Genomic DNA, 16,028 nt, shown 5'->3' on the forward strand with positions numbered 1-16,028 from the left:
TGGGTGCTGGTCGATGAGGCGACCAGCGATCGGCTCTCTTCATGCGGAAAGCAGCCGAGAGCGCTGTTAGCGATGGGTGGAGCCACTCGAACCCCGTTCAAACATTTCCGGGGTAGCTGTGGGGTGCGGAGGCGTACACAGGAACCCGCAATGGACGAAGAGTCAAGACTTAGCGCCTACATAAGCCTTGCGATGGCCGTTTGTTGACGTTTCTCCACTCCATACGTATTGAGCTCAGGCATCTGCCAGGGTACAGCACCATGGCCATTCAAGGACAAGCGTTATGCATTTTGATGACCGTCACCTGCGGTCTGTCGTATCTGCTCTATGGATACGATCAGGGTTTCATGTCGGGCATTTTGTATGCTAGATTGTCTCTTTTTGCGGTGCATTTCTTAATTGGCATGCAGGCTTGTTGACGACTACCTCATCACTATGGGCAACCCGTCCTCTTTCATGCAGGGCCTGCTCTCAAGTCTGTACACCCTCGGATGCTTCATTGGGAGTATATTCAGCATGCTCTTCAGCGAACGTCTCGGTCGCAAGAACCCCATCTTGATCGGCACCTCGTTTATTCTGATCGGTGCCACGATTCAAACTACTTCCTATACCCGCGCCCAATTTCTGGTCGGCAGAATTGTCGCCGGGTTTGGAACGGGTTTGAATACCTCTTTGATCCCAGTGTGGCAGGCCGAGACATTACCTGCCCGGAAACGTGAGAAGTTTGGCGCATTGCAATACGTTCTAGTCTGCACAGGAGCGTCCATCAGTTACTGGATGAGCTACGCGCTGTCTTTCTCACGTAACGAGTCCTTTGAATGGAGATTTGCTGTTGCTGCACAGTGTGTCTTTGGTATCTTGCTCCTCGCCGTTGGTACGTTCGCCGTTGCTGCTCATTGCGCTTGTCTGTTGTATGCTAACGTATGATAGTACCTTGGATGCCTGAATCTCCTCGATGGCTGTTCATTCATAATCGAGCGGATCAGACCCTTGCTGTTATCATGAGAATGCATGGAACAACTAACACCGAAGACGAGGAAGTTCAAACGGAAATCAGGTTGATCAACCAAGCCATTCAGTTGGAAGAGCGCAATGGGGCCAGCAAGTGGATCCATTTATTCAAGAACGAGAAGGAGACACAGAACCTTCGTCGGATTCTACTCGGATGGTGGTATGTTACAAGACAATTCCCTCTTTCGTGGACTAGACTATTCTAACCCTTTACTTTAGGCTCATGTTCATGGTAATGTGGTCTGGTGTGTGCAGCATCGGTTACTACATCTCTTATCTACTTGAACACTCTGTCGGCCTCGACCATAACCTTTCACTTCTCCTATCCGGATTCAACGGACTCTGGTATCTATTATCGGCATTAATTCCATTCCTGGTCATCCATCGCATTGGAAAGCGCTGGTGTCTTATGATCGGCGCATTTGGGATGGGGTGTTGCTTTCTCACCATGTCTCTGACGATTCGTTCCGGCACGAAGGCAGCCTCTGTGGTCTGCGTCATTGCCTTCTTCTTATACTACACGTTCTTCGCACTGGGTTTCCTGGCTGTACCGTGGCTGTATAACGCCGAGATTCTTCCCCTGCATCTACGGTCCAGCGGCAACGCCATCACAACATCCTCGAACTGGATTTGGAATTTCGCGACGGTTATGATGACCCCATCGGTGATGTCCCAGCAGGGCTGGAAGGGGTATCTGATCTTTACGGTTTTCAATTTCTGCTTCATTCCATTTATATACCTCTTTTATCCCGAGACTACTGGCCGCCGGCTAGAAGAGATTGATGCCATCTTCTACAAGACGGGCCCAATTGTGGCAGGCACTGAGTGGGCAAGAAAAGGCAAGTTTGAAACCGATCACCTGGATCGGATGGTGGATGGCCTCGAAAACGGCAAGGGGGCGGCAACAAGCTACGTGGAGGATGCGTACTAAATTAAAGTAGAGATAGAAAAAGATACCCGCATTGTTATATCTACCATGAACCAGAGTATATTCGCTGCCATTGGTTAATAATCTCACATTCAAGTCATGATGGGGCCTCCCACCGCCAAATTTAAACTTTCTACTGTAGGTGTAGACTTAATGCCTCCGGACGGCCCAATCTAGCGCCTAGCCCGCCACAGACCAGGCTACAATCTCGAATTTCCCAGAGAACGTCAGATTAGCCATTAACCGTATTTTTGGGGTCGAAGGTAAAAGGAGTCGACTTAGAAATCACGGAATGAGAAAAACATACAAAACAAAACCAAGAAAAACAAAACTCGCCAGGAAAAGGAGGCGGTTGACCCGGTCATGTGCCTCGGGGAAACTAATCCGCCGGCGCCGAGGATCTTGAGCGTCAACTGGTCGTCGCGGAGCATTCACTTCATGGCCGGTAAGAAAGCAATTTCAGTCTCGCAATTCGTCGAGCACTTCCGCCGTGCCTGGCTGGGTGCGCAGGGAAAACTTTATTCTGGTCAAAGTCTCAATCAAAATGACTTCAATAAGCTGCCTCGCAGGCTTGGTAAGAAAGATCTTGTGGCACAGAACAATCATCATAATAAGATAATGAGCATCACTGACCAACATCTTAGGCCTCGCCGTCAGTGGTGGGGCTGACTCCATGGCCCTGGCATTTCTTTGTCGGCAATTAGAACGCTCGGCCTTGGCTGGGCCCATTTCAGTCACCGCGTTTGTGGTAGACCATCGTGCCCGTGCAGAGAGCAGCCAAGAGGCCCGAACTGTGGCCGGTTGGCTGACTGCAATGGGTAAGTACTCGATCTAAAAATTTTGTCTTCTGAGGAGGAGGACACTGCTTGTGCTGCGAGACTTTCTAGTTGATCTTTACCAACATCAATCTAGGCATCAAAACAAAGATTTTGGAGCTGGACTGGGCTTCTTTTGCAAAGCAAGACCGTTCAAGCCAGAAAGAAGGGAAAATACCATTGCCATCTGCCTTCGAAACTCATGCTCGTCATCTGCGATTCCAGGCACTTGGCACGGCCTGCCGTGACAGCGGAATCGATGCCTTACTTATGGGTCATCACCAGGATGATACAGTCGAGACCACCATCTGGCGACTTAGCTCCGGAGGACGGGGTGCTGGCCTCTCGGGAATTGCCGAAGTTGCTCGGATCCCAGAGTGTCACGGCCTATTTGGAGTCTCCGAGAGCGGTTCGTCAATAAAGTTGACCCCCAAGCAGGGCGTTCATCCTCGGGTACAAGTCCAAATCGACGACAGAAATAGAGGCAGCATCGTTCTCAATCCTAACGAAAGCGAAAAAAACACCAGCAGAAAACGAGCAGCAAACTCATCTGTTTCGTCATCTAGCACAGAAAATCCATCCACATCCTCCGACATCTCCGTCGCAACTGGTGGAATTTATATCTGTCGCCCTCTCCTCTCCTTTCCCAAGACTAGTTTGCTGGAAACTTGCTACCAAAACAAAATTCCATACGTGTCTGATCCAACCAACTTTGATCCCACCCTAACTCCACGCAATGCCATTCGCAGCATGCTCGCCTCCAATTCTCTGCCGCGTGCATTGCAGGCACCATCTATCCTCTCCCTGATACGTTCAAGTCAATCTTTTCTTCACAGCTCAACCGAATTCTCCAATCAACTTCTTTCATCGAGGCTTCGTGTACTCGACTTTAATTTGAAAGCAGGCACAATGGTTCTTCAGATTCTGGATCTTCCTGCATTCTTGGATCCCCTGCAATCTCAATTGCCTGCCTTTCGCGTTTTCCAGATTCAATCTCTCACCCTACGTCGCATCACCGAAATAATTTCTCCATTCCATGGGAATCGCTTTTCGGTACGCAGCTACGACCCTTTTGTCTCCCATGTATTTCCGCAAGGCTCCCATCGTGGAAATGAAGACAAGGAGAAGGACGATCCATCATCCCCTCTTCGGCAAAATTTCACTTTAGGAGGCGTGATGTTCCAGCCTCTTGCTTTGAAATCCTCTGAAAGCCAGACGCCCGGTGGCAGGAACATATGGCGTCTATCGCGTCAGCCATTCTTCAAAAACAAAACCCCAGTCTCTCGGTTTGATATTCCCGTCCAGGATTCAAAACAACGCAACTCTCAACCTGGCTCGAAATCCTCTACAAGCTCTACGGCATGGACCTTGTGGGATGATAGGTACTGGTTCCGATTCAAATTAACTCCGAGTGAGAAAAATCGAAAAAGTCAGCCTGGCAAAACACGCAATATCACACTTGTCATCCGGCCATTTCAACAGTCTGATCTCCCCAAGATCCGCGCTGACCATTTGATGTCACCGGAAATGAAATGGGCACGAGGAAAGACCCCGGCAATCACTCTGAACCTGCTCCGCAAGCTTCTCGCCGTTGAGGCTCCAGGGCCAACGCGCTTCACTATTCCGTTACTGGCTGTGGAAAGACCCTGTGAGACGCAGCAACCGGCAAATCAGGAAGCTGAGCAGCTTCTAGCTCTACCAACCCTTGATTTCCGGTTGGATGCTCTATCAAAGAAAAGAGGCCCCAACACAATCGAATTCTCTTATGGGGAAGAGAGATGGAAAGTGACGTGGGACTGGATGTACAAAATGGTTGACATTGAGGCAATACGCCTTATGGGCGGGCCTGTCAAAGCTGAAGCTGAATCTGATAGTGTACACAACGACCAGGTCTAGACAGAAAAGAAAGAAAGTCTTGCAAACATAATCTCCGGTGCTATGCATGACCCACACCCATCTGGGCATGCGGGATGGAAAGTGACGACAGACAAGAACATTGAATATGCCATCAATACACAGTAGGAAACTCGACCTTGAAATGCCCGGAGCGAACAAAGGAGAGAATAGATGTGGTATCACAGAAAAAAGAAAAAAAGGATGAGCGGATCGAAAGAGGGGGAGAAGAAAAAAGGCAATGTAGCAGGCTCGTGTCTGGATGCTTGGTCCCAAGATCACAGCTGCAGATCTATTGGAGATCACGGTTCACTTGCTTTCAGTAATGCAACAGCAGCTGATTGAGCTCTCAGACCCCCAACTTCTCTCTTCAGTCGGAAGTTCTCTTTCTTGAGGCGGCCAATCTCTTCTAGCGCATTCGTCAATTGAGACGCCAAAGCCTCTTCTGCACTGCCTGTTCGGAAGTCCTTGGAGATCTTGCTGAGCTCCAAGTTGAACCGGTCATAGAGTGCTTCGTTCTCGGCGCTAGCCTCTCTGTATAGTTCATCTAGCTTCTTCACACGCTTTTCGCTCACAATCAATGACGACTCAAGGTCTCTTTCAAGAGCATACATTCGACCGCTATATTCACCAGATATATGGACGAATCGCTCCTCAAGTCTCTTCAGACGACTCTCAAGGGATGACCCAGCGCCTGAACATTGCTGGGCTTCTGGTGAACCTACGTTTGGCTCCATGCTAGACTGTTTCGTCGGAGTGAGCCTGAGATTGTGCAACTCATCACCAAGAGATCTTAGCTCATCTCGGAAGTCAAGCTGACTTGTAGCTTGGGTCTTTTTCTCGGCTTGAACACGTTCGCGAAGCTATATTGATTGGTCAGTCAAGAATACCCCAAGTATATTACAAGCATTTACGAACCTTCTGCGGGCTTTGCATTCGCAGCTTCTGCTGCTTCTGTGACGAGGATGAGGACTGTGGTCGCTTGATTTCAGGGCCATTCACGGCTGCGCGTTCCCGAAGGCCCGCATTTCGCTGAGGAATGCTGGTCGCGCGAGATCGGCTTTTATTTTCTTGGGTTGGCGATTCAGGAATGTGACTCTTGGACTTGGTTGACCGCTCCGTCTGCGGTACCCTGGGATCAATGTTCTCCTTTCTACTTGGGGTGGAAGGGCGGGTCGGTGATGTTTGCCGAATTGGCGACCCTAGACGAGCAGGCGATACCGCTTTGGCCGGTGATGAAGCCCGGACCGGCGATGCTAGATAACTACTTTGAGGCCTAGATTGACTTGTGGGCGTGGTTATCTCAGCTCGCGGCCGGTTGGATGGGGTGACTGGACGCAAATGGTGAGACGAAGAGGTATGCGACACATCAGATGAGGCCGTGTCAGGGCGCAGATCCGACAACGAGCTTCTTCGCTTCCTGCGAAGTTTGACGACACCATCAGTCGATATGCCTCGAATGGAAGACAATGACGGCGGTTGCCCGTATCCGGTGCCTGGCCGGGAAATTTGCTCCTCAGATGCAAACCCATAGGGACGATCGCGTGAGGCAGGCCGAAGGAAACCTAAGCGAGCGTCCACATCTGTAGATTTAGAGCGGATCAAGGTCCCTTTGGGAGTGCTAGGCTCCGAATCAGCCGGGCTCTGCCTCTTGCTTAAGGTTCGTAAAATCGATGCGACTTTGCTCTCCCCCTCGCCCTTCAGACCGTCCTTGTGTAAGCTAAACCCAAAGCGCTTCCGGAATGAAGAGCTATTGGAGCTCACAGAACCAGTGTTTGCATGAGAAGTCTTGTTCTGGTCGCAGCTGAGCGTTCCCTCAACCGAGGTCCCGCCTGGGATGAATTCTTCGAAGAGGTTGTCAAAGTCATCTACCAGCCTGTCCAGGAGCGAAACATGCTGCACAGGGTCTCCTTCCTCCGTAATAACCTCAGCGAAGGCTACCGTAAGGGCCCCACGGTCCCCATCGTTCCCTGAGGCATCGAGAAGTTCGGCAAGAAGACGAATGATGGCGGCCAGAGCACGGCGGTTCTGTGGGCTGGTATCCGCCAAAAATTTCCGGAACTTCTCCTCGAAATCTCGTGGAAACATCGTATCAAACTGATTCTGAAGCTGCTTCAAGGTGGGCGCATCCAACACTGGGCCCATGCTCCATTTCCAAGCATTTTTCATGAAGGTTTCGAAGGCAACAAATAAAGTATCAACCGGCACCTCCGCGGCAGCTTGTAGCTTGCTCGGGTCCTCGAGCAGAATATTGTAAAGTTCGTTAACCGGTGCACGATCCGCATGCTCTCTGGCCCGGAGCATGCGCCCCAGGATATTCCCGCTGCGAGACTGTAGAGAAAGAACGTATGCAGCAAATGTTTGTTCCAGCGATCCAAGTTGGCCGTCTGATCCACGAGCACCTGATGCTCCCACCACCGATATTTTGTTCGGAGTTTCTTCCCTTTCCTTTTCCTTTGCCCTTTCTTTCTCCTTTTCCCTGTCTTTGTCCTTTCCAGGGAAAGTAGAAGGTAGCGTGTTGGATCTGGAAATATTGCCTCTTGGGGGAGGCATCTTTGGAAATTCACCCAGTAAAGTAGCTGAGTTTGGCTGCTTGACTGTCAGCACGTTTTCACGGCTGCTCCCCCAGAGGTTCGATATGAGCTTTGTGGGAGAAGGCGGTCGAAAGCTACGTGACGATTTGACTTGTGTGACCAAGCTGCTCGCAATGTATCGAAGAATTTCGAAGTTCGAATGAACCAACGGCTTCATCAATTTCGGGTTTCGAGAGCTGTTCAGAGGTGAAAGAAGATTTTGCACTGGTATAAAGAGTCAATAGCTTGATCTGAAGATCACATCTTACTCCACTTACAACGTCTGGAGAGGGTTGGAACAAAGGTGTCTGCAGACACAAGATCCGTAGACGGAGATCCGACCACAGACTCAATTTCCATCCTGAACTGGTCACCGCTTGATGGAGATATCGACAGCACTACATCCAGGTCGGACCCATTCAGCATCTCAATGCATTTGGCTTTCGGGGTATCAAAGATCAGTCGGATTGGCGATGACTGGGCCTGGTTGAGAGTCACACTCTGCCCGTCCTCGCAGACACATGCCAGAATGTTCGTGCTGTTCGTTATTCCAGGGGGGCTGCGTAAAGTCCATTTGCCACCTTCCCGCTCTTGGTCTGGGAAGCGGCCTTCAATCTTCGCTTTCGTTATTTCTTCAATCAATCGGCTGGCCTTTCCCTCATACATTGCGGTAAGCTCTAAAGCAAGAAGTTCGGTGCCGGCATCCATGGTGCTTGGGCTTGACTGGATTGTGGCGGGTACGATGAATAGAACCCGGCCGCAGTTGGACTGCATGCAGCGCACCGTATGGAGGTCCAACACCTGAGCAACCTTGAGCTCCGCTGAAGACAAGGCCATAGACATATCATTGGTTGATGACGCCGCATTATCGATATCTGCCAGCAATCCTCGCGCGGTAGCCCGACTGTCGGCAGGCTTCGCGAGTAGCACCAAACAGTTTTTGTAGAGAAGCATAATTCCGGCTCCGCATCCTGGGACCTGAGCGTCCAATTGGTATGGTGGCGCAATCTCATTGACATCCACGGCCGTGATCAAACGGCCATCGGGAAATGTTTTCGCTGGCCATCCATCAACAAGCTCTCTCAGGCGCCGGAGACTTTGCGCGTGGCCAGATGGAGACGAGCTGTCCAAGGCACAGATGTCCTTCACAATGTCCCGAGCTTTTAGCAAAGGACGTACCGCAGGATGGACTAACGGCAGGCTGCCTGTCATTGTATCGATCAGAAGACTGTAACGAGGAAGACGTTGCACAGGCTCCATTAGCAAAGAACGTAATCTCTGCTCTCCAGTCTCGTAGACTCGCCGAGAAAAGCTGGAGGTTTTGTCCCTCATGAATGAGTTGAGCGTCTGGGTAAATCCGGTATGCGCTCGCATGTAGTCCGCATAGGGTTGCGAGAACTGGGGTAACCAATCAAGCAATGCTCTAGCAAATGCGGCGGCTCCAATGGCATCTCTAGCGTCCCTTGATGAGCCGCGATGTGAACCGGATGCGGGTAGTTCGGTGTCTTGACTGATATCCTCAAGGGCATCTTTCTCTGTCTCTTCGAGTACATGTCGGATCACATCCAAAAATCCGAGGTTGACTTCCAGGATCTCGCTCAAACATGGTGGGAAGAGCGCCTCCAAAGCTTCCTCGTCAGGGCTGGTACTCGATAGCCCTTTGCGTTTCGCCTTTTGCCGGAACTCATTCGCCACTTCGTGGACCAGAGAATACAACTTCGCTACATATCGCTCCTCTGTATCAACGAGCTCACACATTGTCAAGCGAAGGGCCTCTTTTTGACTGCGTGTAAAGATTCTCGACTTGCTGACGTTAGTCGGCTGTGACGGTGCTCGTTTGAGTCGCGATGTAGGCAAGAACACTGGATCTCCCAATGCCAGGATGAGGGATGTATATGGGCCATATTGGAGAGTCTGTGTCGCTTCAAGGGCTGATTCAGCACTCTCCCGCCGTTGAGATGGTTGAATGGTCCCCATAGGTAACACAACGTCCATATCAGCCCAAGGGACTTGGCGTTCCTGGTATGCACTGCGTATATCGCGCACAACTTCCGATGAAACCTCCACCTTGGTCATACGGCTGGCCAACTCCGCTGCATGCATCTCATCAAATAACTTCGGAGTCTTCTCGCCATGTCGCTGACCAGTCCGAGTGGGAACCGCCAGCCCCTTCCTGAGCGGATCTGACAGTTCCGCAAAATATTTCAGCATGCTGACAGCAAGTCCCCTGGCCACCTCATCGCCTTGTCTCTCGCGGGGGAGATGGTTGACTGCGGCATATAGCGGTGCCGCTGGTGAAATCGTGATTCGAGGGTAGCTCTGGACGCCAGCAGGTGTGAAGATGTGCGCTTGGATGCGCGAGCTGCTCACCGTGGCATTGGCCGTTGCAACAGGGCCGTAGAAGACCAAGATGGAAGAGAGGTAGGTATCGACAGTATGGTAGAGGCTGAGCTGTTCTAGCGGCAGGTCCGACACGGCGGTGCTCGCGGGCGCAGGTGCGTTGGCCGCCATGGCGAGCCTTGTTGCACTTTCCCGGTGTGAGTACACCAGTCTCGGCGAATTGAAACGTGGTGGCAGGAAGAATGATATGCCGGGTGCAGAGTTTCAGAAGGAGCGACGCAGAACTAGTAATGCGCAACGGCGCACACTCAGCAAGGGCAGGGAGGGGAGGTAGGAGGGGAGGCGGGCATCATATGGTCGGAACAGCTCAACGCGGCCTCCATAGAACCTTGATGGAAGGGGTTCAGGCGCAGATGGAGGACCATGCAACACGCTGCAGGTGCATGGAGGGTTTAGAGTCACGCGAAAGCAGGGTGGAAAGAGAGGAGAGAGCGTTTGTTTTGGCGCGCGGGGAAGAGTGATACGGTCAGCGGGCGGCGATAGCGCGATAACTGGTTGACTGGGGCTTATTAGCGCCTCGGGAGGCTCAGCTGGCGGTGCTGTGGGATCGGCTTGTTTATGTTTGTCGGGCCAACGCGGGCCAACACAACCGTTGCTGGCCCCAACAAGGCTGCAAGGTCGATCTGACAAGTCACATTAGCGCCAGTGGCGATTCCATCGAGGCTTGGTTTCCTCTTGTATAATGTCTTGGTATTATCCCTTCCTATGGACTAGCTTGAATACGGGATATTGCTCCAGGCCCTAATGAACGCGATAGATGCTATGGGATCCACAGTACGAAGTAGTGAACCACCGGCTGGGTTCATGAACGATCCCGCCATGTTTTAAGCATAAGTAGGTAGTGAAATGAGGGTTCAGCGCGCCAGAGATAGGTAACAAAGCAATTATAGCTGCGCATCGGAAGCAGGAGGTCTCAGGAAGTAGGGAGTCTGTCTTACTCAGTTCCCAAAGGAGATGTAACTATAAATAGTTGATATAAACAAACCGTAGCGCGCGACAGCCCAACACCAACAATAGGAGGCTAATATATGCCAGATTAGCCAAGCTGAGATGCATTTGCTAATGTGAAGCAATCAGCTTCTTTGAATTTCATCTCTCCCGGCTGTTGCTGTCTTTCAATTCGATTTTGACCAACGCCCGACCTCGACTACAGTATATCGTGGAAAGTAAAAGTCGGGGAAACAAGGCCAATACCAGGCCAGACGAATATTACCACAGTACCTGTCCAAGATGGCCCGCGAAGGCCATTCAATACCACCAAGTGCGTACCAGGGGATATCAGCCCCTGACGAAGGCGGTGAGCGGGCGGGGAAGACGCTAACCCCGAAGAGGCAAGCAGCAGCCCATCGAGAGACCAGCTGTTTGCTCGACGATTCAACGGTGACACTATAGAGCGCATCTCCCGCTCGAGATGCTCGATCCTACCATGCCCGATCCTCTCCCCATTGCCATCGACCCGGTGGCCCTGGTGACTACAGAATGTATCACGGTCACCTCGTCCATGCGGAAGCATGCCCGCTGGGCGCACTCCTCCGTCTCCGCCATCTTGGGCGGCAATGGAGGCTCCCGCGTCTACGAACGAGATACCTCAGCGCCGCCTAGTCCGCGCAAGAGCGGGCAGTCGACTCTTACCGGCGATGAGGATCATGCCCTGGCCAATCGATGGGGCTTGCGGGGGAAGAAGGGCAAAAGCATGCAGGACAATCCTTTGATATCAGCCTTCACCCGCCTGCGGAGTGATCTCAAGGGCTGCAAAGATATCCGGACCTTTGATACCCCAGCGCTCCTTCATCCATTCCTACAGGTCATCCGATCCTCCTCGACCTCCGCCGCGATCACCTCCCTCGCATTGATCGCCATTACCAAGTTCTTCTCTTACAATATTATCAACCGAGACTCCCCCCGCCTCCCGATGGCCATGCAGCTTCTCTCAGCTGCAATTACACACTGTCGATTCGAAGCGAGCGATTCATCGGCAGACGAGATCGTGCTACTAAGGATCCTGAAGTTGATGGAGGGCATGTTGTCTCGACCAGAGGGCGAGCTTCTGGGCGATGAGAGTGTTTGCGAGATGATGGAAACGGGGTTGAGCATGTGCTGTCAAGGACGCTTATCAGAGGTGCTGCGGAGATCCGCGGAGATGGCCATGGTCAACATGTGCCAAGTCATATTTATGCGGCTGTCACACCTCGATCAAGAAGTGCCTCCAGGACCCGACCCGTTTGCGGGTGAGAGTATAAAGAAGGACGCGTCGACCTTGAAAATGGATCCATCTGTGAATGGCGATACCGTGGCATCCCAGCATCAGTCCGCGATGAGCTCTGACACGGCAGCCGCAGAGCGAGACAACACCAGTCGAGAGGGTTCTCCCGAACAGGCAGGTATTGGGGCAGCTGAAGCTGCACCACCGCCCAACCCGCAGGATGACAGTGAGAGCGAAGTTCAGCCTTATTCCTTACCCTCGATCCGGGAGTTGTTCCGCGTCTTGATCGATCTCCTCGATCCTCACAACCGTCAACACACCGATACCATGAGAGTGATGGCCTTGCGCATCATTGATGTTGCTTTGGAAGTAGCCGGTCCGTCTATTGCCCGACATCCTAGCTTGGCTGCTTTGGCTGAGGATGACCTCTGCCGCTATCTATTCCAATTAGTCCGCTCTGAACAGCTGGCTATCCTCACTGGATCCCTCAGAGTCGCTGGTACATTATTGTCAACATGTCGCTCTGTGTTGAAGCTGCAGCAAGAACTCTACCTATCATATTTGGTGGCTTGTCTTCATCCTCGTGTGGAAATTCCCCGAGAAGCAGGCATCGACCCATGTCTTTACGAGGGTGTACCGCAGGCCCCGAAATTGGTTAAGCAGTCGTCATCTCAGACAAATAGTGGGCGATCAACCCCAGTCCCAGTCAAGGATCGACAAAAGCTCGGACTTGAAGGTGGATCTCGAAAACCCGAAGCTCGGGAGGCCATGGTAGAAAGCATAGGAGTCCTGTCCCGGATCCCTAGTTTCATGGTCGAACTTTTTGTTAATTATGACTGCGAAGTTGATCGTGGTGACCTGTGTGAGGATATGATCGGGTTGCTTTCTCGCAATGCTTTTCCAGACTCTGCAACGTGGAGTACGACAAACGTACCCCCGTTGTGTCTCGATGCTCTGCTTGGTTATGTGCAGTTTATTTACGATCGTATGAACGATGAGCCAGTACAAGGAGATTATCCTCCGCCCGATCATCTTCGGAATCAGCGGAAGACAAAGAGGATTATCATCAAGGGAGCGCAGTTGTTCAACGAGGACCCCAAAGCCGGAATTGCCTACCTTGCAGGCCACGGAATCATCGAAGACGCAAAAAACCCTGTGCTTGTTGCCCGGTTCCTAAAAGGGACGGGGCGCTTGTCAAAGAAAGTGCTTGGAGACTTCATCTCTAAACGAGACAATGAAGAATTGCTGGGAGCGTTTGTGGACCTCCTAGATTTCTCGGGGAGAAATGTGGTTGAAGCACTTCGAGAGCTGCTCAGTTCCTTCCGTTTGCCTGGCGAATCGCCCCTGATTGAGCGAATTGTGACAACCTTTGCGGAGCACTACACGGAGAAAGCCAAGCCAGAAGGAATTGCGGACAAGGATGCTCTTTACATCCTAACCTACGCCATCATCATGTTGAACACGGAACTCTACAACCCCAACGTCAAGTCCCAAAATCGCATGTCTTTCCCCGCTTTCGCCAGGAATCTGCGGGGAGTCAATGGAGGTGGTGACTTTACAGAAGAATTCCTTCAGGCAATCTACGACTCCATCAAAGAAAATGAGATTATTCTGCCTGATGAGCACGAAAACAAACACGCGTTTGACTATGCTTGGAAGGAGTTACTTCTGAAGTCGTCTACCGCCGGTGAAATGGTGGTGGGTGAAACCAATGTCTACGATGCAGAGATGTTTGAAGCAACTTGGAGACCGGTTGTGGCTACACTCTCATACGTGTTCATGTCCGCCTCGGACGATGCTGTTTACTCTCGTGTGGTGAATGGATTCGACCAATGTGCTCAAATTGCTGCTCGGTATGGCCTGACGGAGTCATTTGATCGAATCGTCTCCTCCCTTGCCTCTATCAGTACTCTCGCGACGGGTAAGCCTCCAAGCACTGCGCTCAACACCGAAGTGCAAGCAGGCAAGAAGAGCGTGATGGTTAGCGAATTGGCCGTGAAGATCGGAAGGGATTTCAGAGCGCAGTTGGCTACTGTGGTCTTGTTCCGGGTTTTGGCAGGCAACGAGTCCACCCCCAAGCAAAGCTGGGAGCACATTGTGCGAATTCTCAGCAACCTTTTCATCAACTCCCTTATCCCGCCATTTGATTCTAAGCTGACTGCCGAGCTGGACATCTCTCCAATTCCCCTGCAGCCGCCATCCCAGGTTGTTGAACGAGATGCACGCGGCAACGAAACTGGCTTGTTATCTGCTTTCACGTCCTATCTGTCAAGCTATGCAGCCGATGATCCTCCAGAGCCATCCGACGAGGAGCTTGACAACACTCTTTGCGCCGTGGATTGTGTTACTGCATGCTCTATCCCTGAAATTTTGACCAATATCAAGTAAGTGACCGAGCACCTTTGTGACGGCTCATGTTGCTGACAGCCGTCAAGATCACTACCCCTGTCTTCGTTGGAATCGCTTGTAGGGGCCCTGTTATCCCAACTTCCTGAAGAGAACGCGCCTGCCGTCATTGTTGTGAAGCCAGAAAGGCCGAGCCACGTGTCAAGGCCGACGAGCGCCAGGGTTGACCCCAATCGGCCTAAATACGATCCCTCGATGATCTTCATTTTGGAGCTGGCAACCGTTCTCACCCTTCGTGATGACAAGACCCTCGAAACCCTCGGCGAAACGTTGGCGACTACGCTCCAAACCTTGGTTCGCGATGCAAAGAACCTTCATCCACTGACAGTATCTCGTGTTGTGTCTTACCTGCTGAACCTGCTGAGACTAAGCCATGTACGTGTCTATGAAGCGTAGTCGAGTTGTTTTTTCCAGCTAACATACTGCTAGGATCAACATTTCCTGCGAGTACCTGTCGTGCTCCACGCGATTTCTGGGTATGATCAAGATGTATTGGACACCGTTGCCGTGCCGACAGTGAAGGGCCTTGCACGATGCATTGCTCACACCGGCCGTCTGAGAAATGAAATTACCATTTCTCCAGACTTCTGGTCCATTTTGCAACGGCTACACCAGCACGAGGAGGCCGCTCCGCTAGTCTTCGAGCTCCTTCAAAGCATTATCGACTCTATGCCTGACATTGTCACGGCCGACAACTACGAATCCGCCGTTGCTCTAGCGAATGACTTTGTCAGTGCAGGGCATGTGGGGTCTATCGACGAGCGTCAGAGAGATGCTCAGGGTCGACGAGCCAAGGGTGTCAAACAAACCAAATCCAGGTATGAAGACTTGCTTATACTGGAGTGATGCACCGATCTAACCCACAGATAGTGAGAACCAGGTCGTCGCTCGCGGCATCAAAGCTATTGGGTTGATATATCACCTTACTGGGCGAGTGCCCACGCTTATCAAGCAGTCCCACCTCGAAGAGCGTGAAGGTTAGTCGTACTGGCTGCTGTCTAGTCCCCCATAACAATCCTGACCCGTTTTGAATAATTAGCCTGGTCTGCATACTGGTCTCCTATTTTCGAATCCCTTCGTGGCCAGTGTACCAATCCATGCCGTGACATCCGACACCATGCCATTTCCACTTTGCAACGAGCCCTCCTGTCAGCTGAGTTGATCTCTGGCGACGACCAGGAGTGGGCCACCATTTTCGACGAGGTTCTTTTCCCGCTCATCCTGCGCCTCCTCAAGCCAGAGGTTTATCACTCTGACCCCTTTGGCATGGGTGAGACTCGAGTGCAAGCAGCGACATTGGTCTGCAAGATCTTTTTGCGCTTCCTTGACCAACTTCCCAATCGGGAAGGCATGCTTCCTCTTTGGCTCCAAATTTTGGATATCCTCGACCGGATGATGAACAGTGGCCAGAGTGACAGCCTGGAAGAAGCCATTCCTGAAAGCTTGAAGAACATTCTCCTCGTCATGGCTGACGGTGGCTACTTGGTGCCCCCATCCCACGATCCCAGCAAAGAGGAGATGTGGGTGGAGACTCGGAAGCGCCTCGGTCGATTTTTGCCGGACTTGTTCGTCGAGATTTTCCCCGATGCAGCCAAGGAGTCCGAGAGTCCTCGGCCAGGCTCCGCAGCTCCATCGCCACCCCAGCCGGCCAGCGATGCTGGAAGGACGAGCGAAGAAACTGCGCCGTCGCCGCATGATGCTGGGGGCGATGCCACGGAAGCCGACCCTGCCGATGCTCAACCTGCTCCCGAGGGAGCTGCCTCATCATAGGCCACGCCCCTCTTGGTCTCCTCTCGGCA

At 52.0% G+C, this 16,028-nt stretch overlaps 4 protein-coding genes across 4 annotated transcripts; 3 read left to right on the top strand and 1 right to left on the bottom strand.

Moving 5' to 3' along the window:
- Positions 1-260: 260 nt before the first annotated feature.
- N7482_006992 (uncharacterized protein) lies at positions 261-1,942 on the top strand (the record flags this gene model as incomplete). The annotated part of the gene is made up of 4 exons (XM_056689117.1): positions 261-361; positions 411-874; positions 931-1,171; positions 1,231-1,942. 4 exons carry the CDS (start codon positions 261-263, stop codon positions 1,940-1,942), a joined length of 1,518 nt encoding a protein of 505 aa, XP_056541546.1.
- A 435-nt stretch (positions 1,943-2,377) lies between these two features.
- Positions 2,378-4,650, top strand: N7482_006993 (tRNA lysidine(34) synthetase; the record flags this gene model as incomplete). The annotated part of the gene is made up of 3 exons (XM_056689118.1): positions 2,378-2,513; positions 2,584-2,757; positions 2,852-4,650. 3 exons carry the CDS (start codon positions 2,378-2,380, stop codon positions 4,648-4,650), a joined length of 2,109 nt encoding a protein of 702 aa, XP_056541547.1.
- Positions 4,651-4,949: 299 nt separating this feature from the next.
- N7482_006994 (putative Rho guanyl nucleotide exchange factor) lies at positions 4,950-9,731 on the bottom strand (the record flags this gene model as incomplete). Its single annotated transcript, XM_056689119.1, has 3 exons — positions 4,950-5,510; positions 5,566-7,445; positions 7,499-9,731. 3 exons carry the CDS (start codon positions 9,729-9,731, stop codon positions 4,950-4,952), a joined length of 4,674 nt encoding a protein of 1,557 aa, XP_056541548.1.
- A 1,300-nt stretch (positions 9,732-11,031) lies between these two features.
- On the top strand, positions 11,032-15,999 carry N7482_006995 (uncharacterized protein; the record flags this gene model as incomplete). The annotated part of the gene is made up of 5 exons (XM_056689120.1): positions 11,032-14,207; positions 14,259-14,604; positions 14,659-15,047; positions 15,100-15,206; positions 15,269-15,999. 5 exons carry the CDS (start codon positions 11,032-11,034, stop codon positions 15,997-15,999), a joined length of 4,749 nt encoding a protein of 1,582 aa, XP_056541549.1.
- Positions 16,000-16,028: the final 29 nt, after the last annotated feature.

Source organism: Penicillium canariense (genome assembly GCF_028826845.1).
Source record: "Penicillium canariense strain IBT 26290 chromosome Unknown utg000004l_segment0_segment0, whole genome shotgun sequence".
In the NCBI taxonomy this organism is placed as follows: Eukaryota; Fungi; Ascomycota; class Eurotiomycetes; order Eurotiales; family Aspergillaceae; genus Penicillium; species Penicillium canariense.